This window comes from Canariomyces notabilis, assembly GCF_033297395.1.
Source record: "Canariomyces notabilis strain CBS 508.74 unplaced genomic scaffold N656scaffold_2, whole genome shotgun sequence".
Taxonomy (NCBI): domain Eukaryota; kingdom Fungi; phylum Ascomycota; class Sordariomycetes; order Sordariales; family Chaetomiaceae; genus Canariomyces; species Canariomyces notabilis.
In genome coordinates this window covers 2532541-2552810 of record NW_027041824.1, presented here as the reverse complement: position 1 = coordinate 2552810, position 20270 = coordinate 2532541, and the positions used below count along the sequence as shown (strand labels likewise).

The 20270-nt window shown below is 55.4% G+C and overlaps 7 protein-coding genes across 7 annotated transcripts; 3 read left to right on the top strand and 4 right to left on the bottom strand.

Moving 5' to 3' along the window:
• Positions 1–268: 268 nt before the first annotated feature.
• N656DRAFT_775231 (NGP1NT-domain-containing protein) lies at positions 269–2994 on the bottom strand. The gene is made up of 5 exons (XM_064814410.1): positions 2854–2994; positions 2122–2793; positions 1999–2068; positions 1850–1943; positions 269–1434 (listed from the first exon to the last, which is right to left on the bottom strand). The coding sequence occupies exons 1-5, from the start codon at positions 2861–2863 to the stop codon at positions 391–393; spliced, it is 1890 nt and encodes a 629-aa protein (XP_064674434.1). The 5' UTR covers positions 2864–2994; the 3' UTR covers positions 269–390.
• Positions 2995–3199: 205 nt separating this feature from the next.
• Positions 3200–4729, top strand: N656DRAFT_775230 (uncharacterized protein). The gene has a single exon (XM_064814409.1). It carries the CDS (start codon positions 3327–3329, stop codon positions 4329–4331), a length of 1005 nt encoding a protein of 334 aa, XP_064674433.1. The 5' UTR covers positions 3200–3326; the 3' UTR covers positions 4332–4729.
• Positions 4460–8676, bottom strand: N656DRAFT_775229 (uncharacterized protein). Its single transcript, XM_064814408.1, has 4 exons — positions 8075–8676; positions 7889–8001; positions 7536–7826; positions 4460–7480 (listed from the first exon to the last, which is right to left on the bottom strand). The coding sequence occupies exons 1-4, from the start codon at positions 8218–8220 to the stop codon at positions 4788–4790; spliced, it is 3243 nt and encodes a 1080-aa protein (XP_064674432.1). The 5' UTR covers positions 8221–8676; the 3' UTR covers positions 4460–4787.
• A 612-nt stretch (positions 8677–9288) lies between these two features.
• N656DRAFT_795118 (PLP-dependent transferase) lies at positions 9289–10546 on the top strand (the record flags this gene model as incomplete). Its single annotated transcript, XM_064817381.1, has 2 exons — positions 9289–9774; positions 9836–10546. 2 exons carry the CDS (start codon positions 9289–9291, stop codon positions 10544–10546), a joined length of 1197 nt encoding a protein of 398 aa, XP_064674431.1.
• A 163-nt stretch (positions 10547–10709) lies between these two features.
• On the top strand, positions 10710–16417 carry N656DRAFT_834607 (mitochondrial elongation factor g 1-like protein). The gene is made up of 6 exons (XM_064818726.1): positions 10710–11811; positions 11869–12612; positions 13369–13534; positions 13601–13715; positions 13800–15826; positions 15891–16417. The coding sequence occupies exons 1-6, from the start codon at positions 11166–11168 to the stop codon at positions 15943–15945; spliced, it is 3753 nt and encodes a 1250-aa protein (XP_064674430.1). The 5' UTR covers positions 10710–11165; the 3' UTR covers positions 15946–16417.
• Positions 16418–16420: 3 nt separating this feature from the next.
• Positions 16421–17937, bottom strand: N656DRAFT_826593 (homoisocitrate dehydrogenase-like protein). The gene is made up of 2 exons (XM_064818487.1): positions 17839–17937; positions 16421–17739 (listed from the first exon to the last, which is right to left on the bottom strand). The coding sequence occupies exons 1-2, from the start codon at positions 17861–17863 to the stop codon at positions 16688–16690; spliced, it is 1077 nt and encodes a 358-aa protein (XP_064674429.1). The 5' UTR covers positions 17864–17937; the 3' UTR covers positions 16421–16687.
• Positions 17938–18453: 516 nt separating this feature from the next.
• N656DRAFT_701858 (uncharacterized protein) lies at positions 18454–19983 on the bottom strand (the record flags this gene model as incomplete). Its single annotated transcript, XM_064810979.1, has 2 exons — positions 18454–19649; positions 19695–19983. 2 exons carry the CDS (start codon positions 19981–19983, stop codon positions 18454–18456), a joined length of 1485 nt encoding a protein of 494 aa, XP_064674428.1.
• Between the last annotated feature and the right edge of the window lie 287 nt (positions 19984–20270).

Here is a 20270-nt window from a genome sequence, read left to right as displayed (position 1 = left end):
GTTGTCCCTCAACTCTCAAGACACGCCACACAGATTCGCTGCATGTAAGCAGGTACCGTACCTAGTACTCATTGAAGCAGATTGAGCAGATCTCAGCTGCATTACAAACTCGATTCAACAGACATTCGCAACGCATATACAACCCTTTTGGACATAGAATGCTTCTTGGTTCATTCACCGTATTATTCCATGGCATGATACCTCAGAAAGGAAGACAATAAGCACAAAGGACCAATGGACACACTGTCAGGGGACACAACAGAACAATGCGGGTGTGCCAGTACGTCACGGATAACTCTTGTGATCTCTGGGCTGCATTCTCAGCCCTTGCGAATTTCGATTCCAGCTATCCCTAGGCACCAAGCTGTCGGTGCTAAACATAGCGGCAGACTACCTAGCCTTCTTTCGCTTGTTTAGCGAGGGGGGTTTTGATTCCTCTTCCGAATCCAGGATGTCGCTGGCCCCTTCAATGTCAACATCAGACTCGTCTTCCATGTCTTCATCCTCGCTGGTTTCCTCGGAGCTATTCTCGTCTTCAGATTCTTCCTCCTCATCCTCCTCATCACTTGTATCGCCTAGGGGTATCATGTCTTCTGCGCCGCCGTCCTGAACTGCCTTCTCAGCTCCATCTTCCCGCTCGGATTCGCTGTCGCTCGAGAAGCCCGAGAAGTGTTCGTCTTCTTCCTCCTCTTCCTCTTCATCATTGACCGCTACCGTAGAGCCTGCTAATGAGGTATCGGCGACACTCGCAGTCTCATCGCGTTTCCTCTTCTTCGGCATCTCTCCGAAACGGCCTTCTCGGCCTTCAATGACGGCCTCGTCGCCCCCTTCCATAGCAGGCGCGGGTGTGAACCAGGGAATCTTTCCCCGCATAAAGTCGTTGAGGACCATCTTTGCAACACCATCAACATCCGGTTCGCCGCCTTTGAGCAGTCTGCCCGCTTTCCTAGCCAGAAGCTCGAGGAACTCCATGTGATCTTTCCACCCCTTCAGCTCATACGTCCTCTCCATATGATGCGTTTTGACTTTAGCCAGGACAGCGGGTATGTATTGCTCCGGATTCTCAACATTCTCCACACGGACGACGCCGCGAAGGAGGAGATCCTGGGGAGTATCATGGTGGTTGGGCGGCACAATACCCGGGCAGTCGATTAGGTATATCCGCTTCATCAAAGTGACGTACTGCCAAACCTTGGTCTCACCGGGAATAGGTGCCACCTTGGCTACCGCTTTGCCGCGCAGCGCGTTGATGATGCTCGACTTCCCAACGTTCGGATAACCAATCAGGCCCACACTGATCTGTTTCCGATCCTTGTGAAGGATGCTAAATTGCCGCAAAAGATCAATCAGAGATCCACGCCCGAAGGGGTTCTTGATGCTTGACCTCATTGCACAAGTAGGGTGGTCCTTCTGAAGCACGCGAATCCATGCGGCCTATATCTGTCAGCATCTGAACGACGCAACGATGAAAAGAATATAGTGTGGCAACTTGGAATGTGTGAATCATCACTAAGAAGACAACCATGCGCTGTCCATGATGGACAGTGGTGGCCTTCAACTCGTATAAAACACTTCCGGTATCCGGCGATAGTGCTCCAAAACGGAGACCATCAATCCCCAGTCTGAAAACCAAACCAGGGACGTTGGAAATGGAGATTGCTCTCCCAGGGATGTAACGGACAATCTCCCATTATAAGCACAAGAGTGCGGAAGGATCCTGACGAAAGCCCTGGGGTTTTCGCAGTAACCCCGTTGCCGATGGCTGTATCAGGTGGAACCACAGGGCGAAGTAGGGTGAGGGACGATGGATAACTTTGGAGGTCGTTACAATTGAGACGATCAAACTTACTGCTGTGCTTGATGGTACCAGGTCAATCTTGTTCAAAACAAAAACAAGGTGTTTATGCGGCGCCTCGGCCGCGAGATACTTTTCGACGTGACGGCTGCGAGGGATGAGTCAATACAGAAAATAGCATCAAAGACGGAGAGAACACATACCATCTTGTCCCAAGGGGATCTCGAGCATCGAGGACATGGAGAATGACATCTGATGAATCTATCACCTTGTCTAAGTGGCTGTTAGCAGATGCATACGAAGAACGGCGGCCAAGCGAGACCCACAAAGCTCGTTCCAAATCCGTTTGGATTGGCCCTTGGAGAAGATTGCCTCCTTGGCTGTCGCGACGCTGAAGTCTTCCTCCTCTACCGGCGCATCACCATCAACAGCGGCGGCCCCTGCGGTGCCGTTCAACAGCCGAATTTCCTCCAGGCGAGACTGATATGAGTTAAGACTCTCTTCGGTGTGACCCGCTAGCTCGTCAACGGTATTGAAACTAAGCTTCGGCCGTTTCCTTTGTGCCTTGGGCCCAAAGGTCTCGGAAAAGGGCTCGCTCTCAATCGTCATTTTTGCCTGATGCTTCTTGAGGCCGTCTTGGAGGTTGGGGGTATCGCGGATAAGACTCATAGGCAGTTTGTTGCTTTTCAGCAGAACTGAATATGGGTCCTTCTCCTTCTCAGCGATCGCCTCCCTAAACGATTTGAGGGTGTCCTGGGAGATGACTCGGGTGTTTGTGAACCACCTCCGGTTCGGTTCAATGACGGCTTTGGGGACGTCCCTGCTCTGGTAGGACGCCGCCTTGACGATCTTGCCCTCTTTGTTCCGGATAGCCTTGCCCTCCTTGTACATGTTGAGGGTCTTGATCTTCTTGGCCGACCGGTAGAAGTTCTCGCCCTTGACCTTTGGGTCGCCGGTGACCTTGCCCTCCCGCTGGAGGCGGGACTTCTCCTTTTTTCCTATCGCCATTGGTCAGTCGCAAGCGGGACGACTTAGATGAACGGTAGAGGAAGACTTACCTGTCCCCATTTTGCCAGCTGAGTTGGCGCCACGGAAGAATAAAAAAGGGGAATTGAGAAAAATAGGACCCGCCTGCAAAGAATTGAATTGCAGTGATCTTCCACGAGGGGGGAGAAGGAGCGTGGAAGACGGGGAAGAAAAAGGAGGAAACGAGCTGTGAAGAGAGGATGCGCACCGAAAATGAAGTTTTCCGAGCGGTGGAGCTTTCCGAGCTTGAAAGCCTCGATGAAAATTTGGCGGTGTGTCGCGGCACAACATGCACGGACGAACCCCGGAACTAACTACGCTAATCTCAAAACAGATTAGCGGGTTGAGCACATCCACCGAGCTTCAGAATTTCCAACTGCGATCGAACATCACATCTGCGGCCGTCTGGTCGGATTGACTGCTTTTTTCAACCTCAATCTCTTCCGGCTCGGGACTCACTCTGTCAAATCTACGGACTCGGATCTCATCAATCACCCACACAAAAATGCCGCCTCCGCTCTCGCGGCCGTCAATAAGCGGCCTCCAAGCCGCCCTTTCCTCATGTCGAATCTCGACGACCACAACCAAGACCAGGACATCAACAACAACCTCGGCCTCCTGCGCCTCCTCAACCTCGCCATGGCGAGCATCATTTAGCACCACCTCCACGCCCTTTGCTGCCTCCAGCGGCGTTACCCGCGTGCCTCCACAGTCGCCCAAATACATCCAGCTACCCGAACCACCGCAGTCATCCGAGTCGAAACCCCCCCGCGTCCGTGGCCACCTGCCCGTGCCGCGCAAGATCTTCCGCGCAAGCGACGGGCACCTCAAAGTCCAATCCGGCTACGTCGAGCGCATCATGCCTTTGTCAGCCGCCGAAAAGGCCGGGGCCCCGCCAAAATCCGAGCAGGAAGAACGCCGCCGGCGTATGGCTGCCGCGCGGCGCAGCGCGTTAGCCGCTGGTCTCCAGGGGCTCTACGTGCGCAAGGTCGCCCGGGAGCGACGCCTCGCGCGGCGCGCGGCAGCCCATCGTGAAGCCAACCTAGCCGCCGCGACCGCGCCGGAGCGAATCGACGATGTTCTCACCCGGCCCAGTGTCCGGCTGGCGACCGCTGAGCAAGTCGCTGTCCAATTGGATCCGGACCGATTCATCAAAGCCGACCAGGCGCGCAAAAAGCACGCGGCCAAGCTCGCAAGGGAAGCTGAGGCGCGGGGCGACGCGCTCGCGCAGCTGTACGTCGCGGCCAAGGACTTCATTGTCGACGAGGCTGAGCTGGAGCAGCGCATCGAGACGCTGTTCACGGCCGATTACCACCGCCACGGCGGGCTGAACAAGGGCATCAGCATCTGGGACGTTCACCATGCCCCCATCAGCGTCAACGAGCTGCGGGCTGAGCTGATGGGCCAGTCGTCGGAGAAGATACTTGATCGTCACAAGGCGCCGTCGACGAGGACGGCTGAGCGGCAAAAGACGGTGGCCGAGGAACTCACTGGTGGAAAGCTGGTATGAGCCGAAACTGCCATTGGGTAGTTGGGTTTTGCTTCCATTGGGGGGATAGGAGGTTGCGAAAAGATGTTGGCTTCTTTGCCTAACAAGTCGACGCGTGTCACAGCATGTACAAATAGAATTATCGCCGGCGAGGCTTTTCCGCATATTTACATGAGAACTTGCATGTGTGACTGATTGCACATGGAATTTGTATAACTAGCATATATATGTTTGTTATATGAAAGGAGTACAATTGAAAATGCGTGCGCCGACAACGCCGAAATCCATCACGTCACCCTCGCTGTCCTCTCTGAAACCCATGTTGCTTGCTACCCAGAGCCAACGAAACACGGTCTACCTCCCGTAAAACGAGACTCAACGCTTGAATACTGTCCGAACTCTATCCGACTAAATCAGGGTACGAAGGCCTTCGTTCCCAATACTCATACCAACGCTCAACCGCCAGAACAGCGAGCATTATCGCCTCTCCACAAGCAGAATATGCATTGCCGCGTAGGCTAGCACGATAAATACAGCCCCAAAGATGCCCAGGTTTATAATATCCATCCACATGGCTTGGTTGTCGAAGCCAAAGGAGCTCAGGATCGCCGCGCCAGGCACTGTGATGTCAATGCCAATCTTGTGGTCGACCAGCGTCAGTTGGGTGACCTCGTTCACAATCAGCGCCTCAAAGCCGTAATGGAAGATGGAGAGCCATTGGAGCCAGAGGGCTGCGGGTGGGATGGCGTTGTGATTAAGCAAGAGGCCAGCAAACAGCAAGCTGAAGAGCATGACCAAGCTCCCAATGAGGTTGGCGACGCCGTGGTCTTTGCAGACGATACCGATGAACAGGCAGATGGCGGCCGCTGCGAGGTTGAAGAGGACCAGAACGAGCATGAAAATCATAAACTTGTCAATCTGGGCAACCAGACCGGTCATTGGGTAGACAATGGCCCCAAGCAGGATGGGGGGGATGATTCTCAATGGGACAATGTCGAAGAGGACCTTAGCGGCGAAGTAAGTGATTGGTGAGTAATACCCGTTAGCTCTCTCGCGCACAAAGAGCAGCCGCTCCTGAGAGAATACCGACAGGCTGGTCAAGGTGCTGAATCCAAAGAGGGCGAGGACGAAGAAGAACAGGCCGAGCCTATTCTGGAACCCGGCGATGTCCATGGTCAGACCATAGAAAAGATAGCCAGCAAAGACGGCCAGGAGTATGGCAATTGCGTAGTGAGTCAACATCAACATCGGGTTCCTGTAGAGGTTCCTCCACGTTCGCTGTGAAAGAAGTACGAACTGCCGCCAGTACCCAACGCGGGCGTACCCCTTCCCCATGGTGGGGAGGTTGATGTTGGGCCCGGCTTCGGCATATCCGTTGGAGTTTCGACCATTGCGGTTAGTTGCTGCAGTGACAGCCTGCTGGATCTCGTCATGCGTGTTCCCCGCTATGTCAGATTGGATATATGAATGCACCAGAATGTCGAGGTCGGTTCCAGTAGGTGCCGGTGGAGGCAGGTCGTCATGGTCGTCCGGCGTAGAGGTTGCTAGCGGCAATCTGTGCGGGGGGTGCCGTTGGAGCTTGTAAGCCCCAAGCTCGTCACCGGCATCAGAGGAGGCCGCGGTATCTACTGCTTGTTTGCGTCGAGTGTAGAGCTCTCGCTCCTGTCTGAGTCGAACCGAGTCACGGCGTTTGTTCTTGGGGCGAGAAGACGTTGCTTCAGCCGTGCTGTCATCACCAACGCTGCCAGACACGCTTGCGATAGACTTCACCGCCCTTGTGCTACTGGGACCAACGCTTGCCGCGTCGATGGAGAGAGTCCCGTCATCGAATGACGAGGTGGAACTGGCATGCATTGTCAAGTCCACAAGGTAATCCGCAATGTTGAAGCCAGGCGGGCAGCTGTATCCAATGTGATCGAAGTAGTCCTGGCATTGGTGCAACGGGCCAGAGTAGACAGTCTTGCCCTGGGCGAGCAGGATCAGGCGGTCGAAGAGGGCAACGATGTTGGACCTGGGCTGATGAATCGTGAAAATGACAGTTCGTTTGTACGTCTTGGCGAGGGTGACGAGACATTCAATGACGTTGTAGGCGTTGTACGCGTCGAGACCGCTGGTAGGCTCATCGAGGAAGAGAATGGACGGGCTGGTGACCAACTCGCAAGCAATACTAACCCGGCGCTTTTCTCCGCCGGAAATGCCACGTCCTTTGCCCTCTTCCGAACCGATCAGAGAGTCCCGGATGTGGTGGATTCCCAGCTGCTTTTCGACTTCGAGCACTCTTTGCTCTTTTGCTGCTCGGCCCATGTCCCTCGGAAGGCGTAGGAGGGCACTGGTGAGGATCGTCTCGTGCACGGTCAAAGTGGGAAGCATGGTGTCCTCCTGATCAACAAATCCGGTTGCGTTCTTGTAATCGACGTCGCTCACTTTCTCGCCGTTGACGTAAAATTCTCCAGAGACTTGACCACGCTTGTTCTTGCGAGCAAGGATATCTAGGAAGGTAGTTTTCCCTGCACCTGAGGCACCCATTATGGCGGTGATTTCGCCTGGGTGAGCCATGCCCTGGATGCCTGACAAGATTTCTTTGCCGTTCAGACTGTAGGAGACATTCTGAAAGTACAGAGATGCCGGCTTGTGGTCTGTCATGAGCTTGATGGCCTCATCGTCCGAGTCGTCCAGATGGATTGGCCCGTACTTGAACTGTCGCCTAGACAGGTACCAAGTCCCGAGAATGACCGCAACCAGGAAGAGCGCGCACCCTGCGATGACGCCAGCGATGAGGGGCGTATTGATCTGGGGTACTTTTGGCGAGTATCCGGGCACTTCGGTATGATATAAACACTCCCCAGAGCCGCATGTCAGGAGAATGCTGGAATCGCCAAAGATGTCGCTAATCAGGTTGTTCATCTCCGGTTCCTGAAACGCGCATTTCTTCCCTTCCCCGGGTCGTTGCGTACATTCGAACTTTGCGGGGCCCTTGATCATGTTAACCAGGAAGTCACTAATATCAACGGAGCCATTCTCGCCGCAAAGCATGCGGTCGGGAATACACTCGCACGAGATTTTGTTGCACTTGTAAGACGTCGAGTTCTTCTTGCCAGATGGGTCGAAGTCGGCGCTTGATTCGCACTCGTTCAAGTGGCACATGAACGACTCGCGCTCATCCACCCAGACTGTGACATGTGAGCAAGCCGGACGCTGTCCGTCCTGGAAGCAGCAGCAACTCACATTGAAAATCGCACTCGCCGCTCGGCTTATCGCAAGTGAAGGTGACCTGAGGCACTTGTTCCCCGAGCAGGTCTCGAATTGCCTTGTTCGTAACGTCGCACATCTGGTAGTTTTGCTTGACGACCTCGCCGCCAGTGTAGCAGACTCCGCCATCACCCGTTTCTGTCAGCGCATCGCACGCCCGATCGCTTGTGCACACATTGCAATTGATGCCCGTCCACCCCTCATCGCATTCGCAAGATTTTCCTGATCGCACGGTTCGATCTGGACCTCGAGCTAGAGACCCGCATACTGTAGGATCATTGTAAGACCAGGGACTTGGCAGACGTGGGAAGGCATTGGGGTACGCATACGAGGCTCTAGACAGTTATCCCCGCCAAAGCCTGCCGGGCAGTTGCACTTGCCGCTGTATTCGCTACAAGGAGCGAACTGGCCGCAGGAGTAGATGGGAAGGTTGCAGTTGAAGCTGGAAAACGGAAGGCAATCAGCAAGAAATGTTTCAAGCAGGAGACTGGCGGGTTTTAGTTCCAGCGCCGTACCATGGCGGGCAATCCTTAGGCCTATCCTCCATAAGGGCCAGCTGCGCGCGCATCATCTCGATTGATGAGGAATGATTGTAGGCAGAGGTGAGACATGTTAGCGACAGCGCCACTACAAGGAGCGCGCGATGTGGTTTGAGCGCCATGATGGCGAGGCGACGTCAATGAGGAGCTTATCCGCAGTCCGTGATGATGCCGTCGATGGATGGAAGAAGTGGCAGGAAACGCTTATTGAGAGAGGATGACGCTTGGCCTAATCGGCGGTCACAGTCCCGGCAGGCTGCGACGTACCCCACGACACACGAGGTCGATGGGGCTCAATCGCCAACTTCGAATTGATCGCTGAACAACGAAGTTGACTAAACACCTTCCGGTACGAGTGGACTGCAAGCCTTAAGGTCGATGCAGCCGAAATCGAAATAGTAGGGAGTGAACTGCTGAGAATACGGGGGATAAACAGTACACAAGAAATGATGGAAACACGGCGAGCAGCCAAGCACCGTCAGGTGCGACAACCGACTGTTGATGATGTCGGCTGTGGAGTCACGGAACATTGATCTCCATGGCACTGGGGGTGCCTGGGCGTGGCTTGAGACCCTGCTTCTGTGGTGGGGATGCACTTGGGTCCTGACGATCGGTTGGAATGATTGGAGGACCTCGGTTGGCAGAGTCAAGTGGGCTGCACCGCCACAGTGAGCGTGGCATAAGATGCTCCAGAGACACATGTACTGTTCTTTTGTTACTCCCTACTACGGATACACCCACCTGAGACAGGAACGAACTCAACCAAGCCATCTTATCTTATCGAGGCATGTGCCGTATTCTCCGTATTGTACGGGGGTAGGTACGGTAGCTTTGGTCTCCTTATTTCCTGCGCCCTTTAGTGTACATACCGGTACATTCTCTCTCCACACCAGCCCGAGCGGGAGAGAATTTGATATATAAATATGCAGATTACTCTTTCGTGCCCTGATGTACATATTGTGCGGAAAAGGGAGCTTAGGTTGTAAGAGAGAGCAGTCCGGATAGACATTTGGTTGAAACTGCAGGAACGACTTGCCGAATATACTATTACGACCCTCCATAATCCAGCCAACCCTTCTCGGAGCCCCAAAGTCTACGGCAAACAAGCAGTTGCGCCCTCGCTGTAAGGGCCCGACAGATTTTCACATCGGGTTGTCTGTCGAATGCTTTGAGCTCGAGAACCCCTCAGAATGGTCAAAATCGAGCCGTTCGAAGTGGAGCAATGGTTCGACCGTCTAGAGAACACTCCAGGGGTGCTCAACGTGGCAGAGACGTGCGCAGCATCCGTGTCGTACGATGACCTGGTTCATCTATGCGAAGACAAAACTCTACCAGATCCCCTTCGGCGCTCCCAGAAGCTGACATACGGAGCGATCCGAGGGTCCGAACAACTCCGCCAGCGCGTTGCCTCCCTGTTCGGCCGCGCATCCGAAGCCGAGCCTCTCCCGGCCGGCAATGTCATTATTACTCAAGGAGCTATCGGGGCCAACTTCCTTCTTTTCTACACCTTGATCGGGCCTGGAGACCACGTCATCTGTGTCTATCCTACGTATCAGCAGCTGTATTCTGTTCCTGAAAGCCTCGGAGCCGAAGTGTCTCTGTGGAGGTTGAAGGAGGAGAATGGTTATGTGCCCGTTGTGGAGGAGCTCGAGGGCTTGGTGAGGTCCAATACCAAGGTGAGTGAAGCCTTAGTACCTTGGCTTGCTCCGCCATGTCCCATTTACTGACGGTGGTTAGATGATTGTCATCAACAACCCCAACAACCCGACTGGCAGCACGATGCCCAAGCGTGTCCTCGAAGGCATAGTTGCCTTCGCGAAACAGAGAGGGATCATAATACTCTCGGACGAGGTCTACAGCCCTCTTTACCACTCTCTTCCGGACGGCCAGGATGCACCTCCATCCGTCCTTGCTTTGGGATACGAGAAGACGGTGGCGACGGGCTCAATGTCCAAGGCGTTTTCGCTGGCAGGCATTCGGCTGGGATGGATAGCGTCCCGGGACAGGAGCATCATTGAGGCGGTGGCGGTTGCCCGCGATTACACCACCATCAGTGTGTCGCAGCTGGATGACCAGGTCGCAAGTTATGCATTGTCTCAGCCGGTGATGCGGCCGTTGTTGAGCAGAAACATGGCGCTTGCCAAAACCAACCTGGCCCTGCTCAGCGCCTTCATCGAGCGGCACGCCACGGTCTGTTCTTGGGTGAAGCCAACGGCAGGGACAACTGCTCTGGTGCAGTTCAAGAAAAAGGGGGTCCCAGTTGATGACCCCAAGTTCGTGTTGGATTTGCTGAAAACGACAAATGTCTTGGTTATGCCGGCCAACCCATGCTTCGGACTCGGGCAAGACTTCAAGGGGTTTATTCGGTTTGGCTACGTGTGCGAAACCGAGGTTTTGATTGCTGGGTTAGAGAAGCTGGAGCAGTATGTCAAGGAGCATCTAATGTGAACGGATTGTTATTGAATTGAGGCAGCCTACCTATTGCTCTACAGTACTTCTTCCGGACGTTGTTATTCCCGAGGCCGTTCAAAGCATCGGATGTGACGTGTAAGAGGTCTCCACAGAGCAAACGCGGCGCCTACAGACGACAACCCTTGCCTCAGGTTTGGCTTTGACATCGGTCTGATCTCGAGCGAATACCGGGAACAATGGGTCCTCCGGTTGTTTCATTTTGCCCGTCTCGGTGGCGAGTTGCGCAGAGGCAAGCAGTGTGCCTTGTTTAGGTACGTTCTTATTCAAAATCCGGTCCCGTTCAGCAGTTCCAGTTATTTTAGTATTTGTACGATGGCATCTTGGACCTGAACAGTGGTACGGCGTCTCGAGTTCCGTCCAGTCTACATCTTGGTTTGCATTCACGCCGCCGAGTCCCGGTTCCGAGGTTGTGGCCGCCTTGACATCTCTCGGTCCCAGTCTATCGCGGCAATTAGCCGTTTGCTGCATCCCGTTCCGGTTTTAACATCTGATTCCTCACTGTGTGGAATCTTCTCAGCAAGCCGTCCGCTGCGCCTTGCCCAGCTATTTGGGGAGCATGCTCGGTTTGTAAATATCACTAGGAAATTGCACAACCATGAAAGCATCTGCAAGGGCCGTTGTGGGCGTGTTGCTTCTCGGGGAGGCAAGTGCAGCCTCGATGAATGGCGTCATCCAGTGGGACATACAAAAAAACCAGCGTCCACGAGAACTGAGGAGGTTAGGTAGACGCGCCTCAACGTTCGAGGAAGTCATCACGAACGAGCAAGCAAGGGGAGGCTATTTCGCTACCTGCAGGTTAGGCACGCCGGGCCAAAACTTGACGCTTCAGCTCGACACAGGCAGTAGTGATATTTGGCTGCCGGATTCCAACGCTCAGATCTGTACACGGGCTGGGCGCAGGAGATGCGATCTCGGAACTTTTGACCCAAGCCGGTCCAGCACCTACCAGGTCACCGGGAAGGGGGCGTTTAACATCAACTATGTCGACGGCAGTTCTTCGAAAGGGGACTACTTTACCGATGTATTCGAGATCGGCGGAGCTACCCTGCGGAACATGACCATGGGCCTAGGGCTGGAGACGGATATCCCATACGGTCTGGTCGGCGTCGGCTACGCAGCCAGCGAAGCAATCGTCGGGCAGACGCAATCAACCTCCTCAGCGTACCCCAATCTTCCCGTGAACATGGCTCAAGAGGGCCTAATCAGCACCGTTGCATACAGCTTGTGGCTGAACGACTTGGGTAAGGCTTACGTATATGACCCGGAACGTGCCGTTCATCCAGCTGATGGCATTCTAGACTCGAGCTCGGGAAACATCCTGTTTGGCGGGATCGACACGGCAAAGTACCAAGGGCAGTTGACGAGGATCGACATCTACCCATCCCAGCCAGATTTGTTCACCTCGTTCCGGGTGGCTTTGACGTCGTTGCAGGCCATCAGCCCGAGCGGCAGCGACACGCTCACGTCGGAAGAATTCCCCTTCCCCGTCGTCCTCGACTCCGGAACGACACTGTCTTACCTGCCAACCGACCTAGCTCAACACGTGTGGAACGAGGTCGGGGCAGTGTACTCGCCCGAGTTCAAACTTGCCGTCATCCCTTGTCGCATGCAGAACAGTAAAGGATATTTCTCATTTGGCTTCGCTGGCCCAAGAGGTCCGCGGATCAATGTCACGATGGACGAGCTAGTCTTGGATCTGACGTCTGGCCAGCCGCCTGTCTTCAATACGGGTCCATATAAGGGCCAGGAGGCGTGCGAGTTCGGCATCCAGAATTTCTCCACCTCGCCGTATCTACTTGGGGACTCGTTCCTGCGCTCGGCCTACGTGGTGTACGATCTGGTCAACAACCAAATCGGCATTGCGCCCACCGACTTCAACGCGACCGAGAGCAACATCGTGGCGTTCCCCAGCTTCGGCGCGCAGATTCCGTCAGCAACCGTGGCGCCCGATCAGAGCCAGGCAACGGCCACGTCTAGTCCGGCCGGGACAACATCATCCTATGCGGCCAGCCCGGGCTTCACGGACACTGCTGGGACGGGCAGTGGCGATTCGAGTTCCACATCGAGTATGCCTGCAGCGATTGGAAGGACGCAGATGCTACTGCTCGCCATCTCGATGCTTATGTCAATTCTTGGCTCGGGCTTGTTGTTCGCCATCTGAGCTGCCAACATGGGGCGGCGGATTTTGTGTATTAAGGAAATAGGACGTTGCGGTGGTATTGATACGCTTGTAAATGAAACCGCCCTGGCAGGATAAAGGCGCAGATATGGAGTACGTCCACGGTATCTTTCATGGGATTCTTCCTCAGGGCATCAGTCATACCTAGACACTTTGATGCATGGTCGATTTTCATTCCTCTAGGCCTCTGTGTTCCTCAAAGTGATGGGATTCGATAATTCGAGGGTGAATGGATGCAAAAATATATGTACATACATCAACATACACGGATAGACAGCTTCCACGAGAATGAGTATCAAGGTGGTGATGGAAAGCTTGCTGAGACTCAACCGTGGCGCTCCCGTCTGCGATCCTTGCCCAAATGCTCCCCCGGTCAGCGACCTTCGCTCAGGGTCCAGGGACCAGGACCACTAGGGACTAGGGAGCATGCACAGGCGTGGCACGGCCGCCTGGGCATGCCGGGACCCACTAAAAAAATTCGCGGCACCTTCACCTCAGGCGACGCGAATTCCTATGTTCGGCTGTTCCACAGCCCGGGAACTTCCTTCCTTTCCTCAGTCATTCTTTTATTAGTCCGTTGTCTTTTTTGTGAAGATGCGGGTAATACGGGCTGTGGCAGCGCTCAACAGCAGCCGTGCTGTTGCCTCAAGGCATGGGGCTCGCTGTGCCGGCGCTGTGTGCCGCACCGCCTTCAACACACCCTCGATGCAATGGCAGCCGACTGGCCTCCGATACTTCAGCAGGAGCCCTGCCAGGGCCGCCGCCTCAAGTGCGGCCGAGGCTGCGTACGCCCATTCCAATCCGTCGCATTAGCAAGGATTGGGATAAGATATGCTGACACCGAGCGATAGGATGAGGCAGGCGAAGGAGCTGGCCGCGGCCAACATGACCCCCGAAGCAGTCGCCGCCCGCATGGATCCCGCCGAGAGAAAGAAGCTGTCAATGGTTCGGAATATTGGTATTGCAGTATGTCAGGTCCCCGGCAGGACACAAAAATGGGCGAAAAGTTGGGTCCTGAAGGAAGCCCGTTGAGACTGAGCGGCTAGATAGGCACACATCGACAGCGGCAAGACGACAGTGACGGAGCGCATTCTCTTCTACACCGGTCGTGTCAAAGCTATACACGAGGTCAGGGGGAAGGATGGCGTCGGTGCCAAGATGGACTCCATGGAACTTGAGAGGGAGAGAGGTATTACCATCCAGTCTGCTGCTACCTTCGCCGACTGGAAAAAGGTCGAAAACGGAAAGGAGGAGACATACCACTTTAACCTGATCGACACCCCAGGCCACATCGATTTTACAATTGAGGTTGAGCGTGCCATGAGAGTGCTGGACGGGGCTGTCATGGTTCTCTGTGCCGTCAGCGGCGTGCAGAGTCAGACCATCACTGTCGATAGGCAGATGAAGCGGTACAACGTTCCCCGGATTAGCTTCGTCAACAAGATGGACCGCATGGGCGCGAATCCCTGGAAGGCCGTCGAAATGATTAACTCCAAGCTCAAGATCCCCGCTGCCGCAGTCCAGATACCCATCGGCTCCGAAAAGGAGTTCGAAGGCGTGGTCGACCTGATTGAGATGAAGACTATTCGGAATGATGGGCACCGGGGTACCAACATCAAAGTCTCAAAGCACATTCCTGAGGAGCTGAGGGAGCTGGCTCAGGAAAAGAGGCAAGAGCTGATTGAGAAATTGGCCGATGTCGACGAAGAGATTGCCGAGATGTTCTTGGAGGAGAAGACCCCTTCACCTGAGCAGATCAAGGCTGCGATACGGAGAGCAACCATTGGCCTCAAGTTTACCCCGGTGCTGATGGGGTCTGCGCTGGCTGACAAGTCAATTCAGCCCATGCTGGACGCCGTTTGCGACTACCTCCCGAACCCGGGCAACGTCAACAACATGGCGCTGGACCGGTCAAAGGGCGAGGAGCCCGTACAGCTTATTCCCTACAATGCGCTGCCGTTCGTCGGCCTCGCCTTCAAGCTGGAAGAGAACCCCTACGGCCAGCTTACCTATATCCGCGTCTACCAGGGTTCCCTGAAAAAGGGGCAGTACCTGTTCAACTCGCGCACTAGCAAGAAGGTCCGCATCCCCCGTATTGTACGCATGCACTCAAACGAGATGGAAGATGTGGCGGAGATTGGTGCCGGTGAAATCTGCGCCGTCTTTGGTGTCGACTGTGCATCCGGCGACACCTTCACAGATGGTAATCTGCCCTACACCATGAGCTCGATGTATGTGCCGGATGCCGTCATGTCACTCAGTATCAAGCCGAAGCGGAGCAGCGACGCCGATACCTTTAGCAAGGCCATCAACCGTTTCATGCGCGAAGATCCTACATTCCGGCTCCATGTTGACGAAGAGTCTGAAGAGACCATCATCAGCGGCATGGGCGAACTTCATCTTGACATCTATGTCGAGCGTCTGCGCCGCGAGTACAAGGTGGAATGTGAGACGGGCAAGCCCCGCGTCGCATATCGCGAGACCATCAGCAAGCGTGCCGAATTTGACTATCTCCTCAAGCGGCAAACGGGTGGTCCTGGCGACTATGCTCGCGTTGTGGGCTGGATCGAGCCCAACCCGGAGAACCCCGAGGCGAACCACTTTGAGACCCAGGTCGTCGGCGGTACCATCCCCGACAAGTACTTGACTGCATGCGGCAAAGGCTTCGAAGAGGCCTGCCTCAAGGGCCCGCTACTCGGGCACAGGGTCATCGGCGCGTCCATGGTCATTTCGGACGGTGCAACACACGTTACCGATTCCAGCGATTACGCCTTTAACCTGGCCACGCAGATGGCTTTCCGCAAGGCGTTCCCCGACGCCGGCGGCCAGGTCCTCGAGCCGCTTATGAAGACAACCATCACAGCACCCGCCGAATTCCAGGGTAACGTCCTTATGCTCATGAACAAGCGCGGCACCATCATAGACACGGAGATTGGCGCCGACGAGTTCACCATGATCGCTGACTGCAGTCTCAACGCCATGTTTGGTTTCAGCACCCACCTGCGCGCTGCCACGCAGGGCAAGGGCGAGTTCAGCATGGAGTTTAGCCACTACGCGCCCGCGCCGCCGCATCTGCAGTAAGTGATCCTCTAAGCGCTCCTTTCTTTTAGAACGGTTACTAAACATGCTTTCCCCCTACAGGAAGGAGCTCATCGCTGAGCATCAGAAGGAGCTGGAGGCCAAGCGGACTAAATGAGCGCGGCTCTCACGGCACCTCTTTTCCTTGCTGGAAAACACTTTGGCCATCTCCTCCCCAAGCTGCACCAGCCCTCGGCTGAACGGGAAGCATATACGGGCTATAGCCCTCGCTAATGGAATACAGTCGGCAGAGCTCGGCGTGTGGGTCAGACGTCTAGACCCTTACAGGATCGGATTCCCCTGGCTGGTTTGGAAAATGGATTCGGTGGATAGATATGGGATACATGGCGTATGGGCGGTAACGTCCCAGAAAAGAGGCGGTCCTTAGCATGTTGGGCGACGCTATCACTATGGGTCGCCATGTGTTGTATATATATACATGTATGTTCAAACTGTTGTATGATACACGATGTTCCAACTAGATGGGTATGGTACGCGCATAAAGGAGTTTAATATGGATATCATCACTCATCTGACCGGGTTGGATTCGGGATAGTTTCCAGATACAGGGCGGATGGGCCTCTTACCACATTACACGCGATGAGTATATTACTGTACTTGCAATTAACATGGCCCTTGTCTCTTTACTCCCGAAATGCGGTCCGTCAACTATCAGGCCTCAACAACCTCCTTTTCCCTGTTTTCCCTCTTGCACTCAGGATTTCATCGCATGTGCCTCTTTTTTCCATGCCCTGATCCCAATAAAATCCATATATTTACAAAAGGATGGAGTATATATCACAGCACGGATGTACTCCGAGTTTCCCTGCTCTTCGTGCTTCTGAATCTGGCATCCGCATTTAAAGCCGCCTCAGAACATCCTGAACGACTTCCTCCGTCGTAGCCTTGCCGCCCAGGTCAGGGCTGAGAAGCTTGCCCTCCTCGAGGTTTCCATCCACGGCGGCGTAGATCTTCGCAGCCGCAGCCTCCTCGTTAAGGAACTCCAGCATCAGCGCGGCGCTGCGTAGGGTTGCAATGGGGTTGGCGATGCCCTGGCCCTGGATGTCGGGCGCGCTGCCGTGGCAGGGCTCGCCAATAGCAAAACCCTCGCCGACGTTGGCGCTGGGGACGAGGCCCAGGGACCCCACCAGCGCCGCGGCGCCGTCCGACAGGATGTCGCCGTACAGGTTGGGCGCGACAATCACGTCGTACGCCTCGGGCTGCCTGAACAGCTTGTACACCATCGAGTCGACAATCTGCTCCTCGACGGCGACGCCAGAGTCCTGGAACCGTGCCGCGGCGAGCGCCTCGCGCGCCGTGGACCGGAACAGACCGTCGGTCTGGGACAGCACGTTGGATTTGTGTGTTATAGTGACGAGCGGGCCGTTGTGGATGGATGGAGCCCCGCCGGCGCGGATCTTTTGGCGCCGCAGGGCGATTTCCCCGGCCATGGTGGCGATGCGGCTGCTGGCGCGCTGCGAGATGCGCTTGATGGCCTCGGCGACCTTGCCCTGCGGGGTGTCGTACGTCTTTTCCTCCTTGACGTACAGGTCCTCGGTGTTTTCGCGGACAATGACCATGTCGATGGGCTTGGGCGCGGTGACGACCGTCTTGACGGGGCGGACGTTGGCGTAGAGATCGAGCTTTTTCCGCAGCGCGACAATTGGCGACGAGTAGCCCTTGACGGCCTTGGTCGGGGAGCTGACGGCGCCGAAGAGCGCACCGTCGCAGTCGGATTTGAGGACCGAGACCGTCTCCTCGGGAAGCGCGACGCCGGTTTGTTCAAAGGTCTCCCAGCCGGCCTTGAGGTCGACGAACTCGAATTTCAGGCCGAGCGAAGCCGGAAGTGCTTCGAGGATACGACGGCCGGCGGGGATGACTTCTTTGCCGATGCCATCGCCGGGAATCAGGCCTGAGCAGGCGAGTCAGAAGCAAGCTTAGGACGGTCATGGGGGGGTTGACGGTTGGAAAAATGTAAGATTCAAGATCTCGGGCGTTAAAATTTGCTCACCAATTCTGAGAGTCCTGGCTGCCATGGTTGCGCTTCAATTGGCCTTTGTTCGAGCTCGTCGAGCAGTCAAGATTCTAAAAGTTTGGGCTTGGAAATGGCTCTACGGTAATTATTGTGGTACCGGTAACTTGGGTCCGGGATCGGAGTGTCGGGGAGTGCCTTGTAGCCTAGCCTACAGTACATACATATACCTAACCCTGGTTTGGGCTCCTGGCCGTCCCACCCACGGTACTTAACTGTGAGGCTGTGAATAGCTTCGGTCTCGTCCAATTACAGTTAAGTCAGCCTGCCGAATGATGAATCTGGCAAGTTGGATGTGACTGGACTCAGCATGAACCTGTGCAGTGTATACTCCGTACATGGTACCAGTATGTCTATGCAACTTTCCACGGGGAGGATGGGGGAGAGGACTCAGAGAAGAGAAAGAGAGAGGAAGAGGGGGGGTTTATACTGGCACGAAGCAAAGAGGGTCGAGTTGGACTTGCCTCCTTTATGGGCATCCGCAGACGAGGTCAGCAGGAACGACCTAGGCACCGTGTGCTTGGGAGCCAAAAGGCAATTTTGCGTCTGGCGGTTGAAAAACATGGCAAGCAGGGGGGGAGGACTAGTAGTTCGCTATTCCAGGGCTGGTTGTTCTCTCTTGTATTCCGTCCTGATCCATGTCAAGATTTGTCCCCTAGCCAAACATTTCGGGGCTCGGTCCAGCACCTGGCGTAGGGCCTTAGTATCTCGGAGCTCTTGCTTTGCCCACTCCAGAGTAAGCTGAAGCTCCTCGGCGAACAGGCGAAGGCCTTGATCACATATCGCAACCAATCTGATTCCAGCTACGGAAGCAGCTACCCAGAGCAGAAGCATCTTGACTCCCGGATCCCCAGCAAAGGCGCCGCAACCCCACAAGCCCGTTCGAACCTCACCGAAACCGCCCGCTGAGAAGGCTGTGCACGCTTTTCGAATCTCGCGGTCCACGTTCTCCCGAATCAAATCAGAAAGGCCGGGCTCTGTAGTCTGCACAAGGTCCAGCTCGAGGGCATCCATGAAGAGCATAGTTCTCTCCCGCCAGCCGTTTTCACCGCCAGGCGGGACCCCAATCTCATCAATCACGATATTCCGGCCTCGGCCAGAAACATTAACCATGGCCTGAGCGCCCCTGACAATCAGAACCTGATCATCCTTGAGCGGCGGAGTGACAAGCACAGCAGGACAAGCCTCTGGCGACGTTCCCACATGCACCTCCTCTTGCGTAGCAGACTGCCCGAAGCCAATGAACCTATTCGCCGAGACAACGGCGGCTCCGCCAGGCAGGCCCAGGCTCGCGGGGGAGGTATCGTACCTTTCCATGACCAACACCTCGGCCTCTCCAAGCGGGCTTCCCTTCCCTATCTTTTCACAGAGCACGTCTTCCTCCTCGTTCATGTTCCCACTGAGTGCCCGAAGGGTGTAGACAACCTCCCATTCCATCCTCGGCATCCCGATCCTGCCCTCGTCGCAAACCACCTCGGCAAAATACCCCATCAGCGCCCGCAGATATGCCCTGGCGGCGCCGGGGTGGCGCTGGTGCTCCGCTCCCGCATACCACACACCAAAATCGCACAGCACATCCTGATCTTGACCCCACGGTGGCGTGGCTAGCGTGCGCAAGAACTGGTGCACCACCAGACAGGCAGCTTGCCGGCGCGAGAGGGACAGAGAACTTGAACTCGAGGCGGACCCACGCCCCAGCACCGGGATCCGGCCCTCGGGAAAGAGCAGGGGCATCTGCAGCGCCGTTTGCACCAGGCGAGGCCAGACGCGCTGGAAGAATGCCTGTTCTCCTCTACTAGTACTGGTAGTACCACTGTCACCATTCAAGTTGAAACTGTGACTGTGAGTGGCGATGGCCTCGCAAAGGAGCGCATAGTCGCCCGCGGGATGGGCGGTGCCGCGCAGGGTCACCGAGATGGTGTCGAGAAGGGAGGTTAGGGCTGGGAGGGAGTTGATTGGTTGGGAGAGGATGGAATGGAGGAGGGGCCAGAAGGGGACGAGGCCGTCGGCATCTTCAAGGCTCTGACCAGCATCATCATCAAGAAGGCTGAACCGATCAATGCATTTGTACTTTCGTGACGAGGGGAGGATGTAAAAGTCGGGAATTGCCAGTGGAGTCGCCATAATCATATTGGGAGGTTAACGGCTCAAGCTTTTGGGTGAGTTAGCGTGGAGAGCGGACTTGTAAGGGGAATGGCAATATACTGGGAGAAGTGTCCATGGTCAACTTGTTGGAGTGTTTTGTAGTCACGTAGTGTATTCCAGCTTGGGGAGTCAGTTAAGGTAGAGAGAACCTACAAGGTTATCCTCGCGACGATAAGGCGCATTCTGCTCAGCCAAGGCTAACTCCCGTATCCGGACAAGTGGGAGAACCGCGGCAGCCGTTCGCAGCTGACGGATTGCTTCAGGGG

Bases quoted from the DNA above. Each gene is read 5' to 3' on its own strand.
- N656DRAFT_834607 (XM_064818726.1), top strand. From the start codon at position 11,166: ATGAAAGCATCTGCAAGGGCCGTTGTGGGCGTGTTGCTTCTCGGGGAG. The intron at 12,613-13,368 runs GTGGCGATTCGA...GGGCTGTGGCAG, and splicing joins GGACACTGCTGGGACGGGCA to CGCTCAACAGCAGCCGTGCT. The intron at 13,535-13,600 runs GTACGCCCATTC...ACCGAGCGATAG, and splicing joins TCAAGTGCGGCCGAGGCTGC to GATGAGGCAGGCGAAGGAGC.
- N656DRAFT_826593 (XM_064818487.1), bottom strand. From the start codon at position 17,863: ATGGCAGCCAGGACTCTCAGAATTG. The intron at 17,740-17,838 runs GTGAGCAAATTT...TCGCCTGCTCAG, and splicing joins AGCCAGGACTCTCAGAATTG to GCCTGATTCCCGGCGATGGC.
- N656DRAFT_775230 (XM_064814409.1), top strand. From the start codon at position 3,327: ATGCCGCCTCCGCTCTCGCGGCCGTCAATAAGCGGCCTCCAAGCCGCC.
- N656DRAFT_775231 (XM_064814410.1), bottom strand. The intron at 2,069-2,121 runs GTGGGTCTCGCT...ACAGCCACTTAG, and splicing joins ACGGATTTGGAACGAGCTTT to ACAAGGTGATAGATTCATCA. The intron at 1,944-1,998 runs GTATGTGTTCTC...CATCCCTCGCAG, and splicing joins GATCCCCTTGGGACAAGATG to CCGTCACGTCGAAAAGTATC.
- N656DRAFT_775229 (XM_064814408.1), bottom strand. From the start codon at position 8,220: ATGGCGCTCAAACCACATCGCGCGCTCCTTGTAGTGGCGCTGTCGCTA. The intron at 7,827-7,888 runs GTATGCGTACCC...ATGATCCTACAG, and splicing joins GGATAACTGTCTAGAGCCTC to TATGCGGGTCTCTAGCTCGA. The intron at 7,481-7,535 runs GTGAGTTGCTGC...CACATGTCACAG, and splicing joins CGGCGAGTGCGATTTTCAAT to TCTGGGTGGATGAGCGCGAG.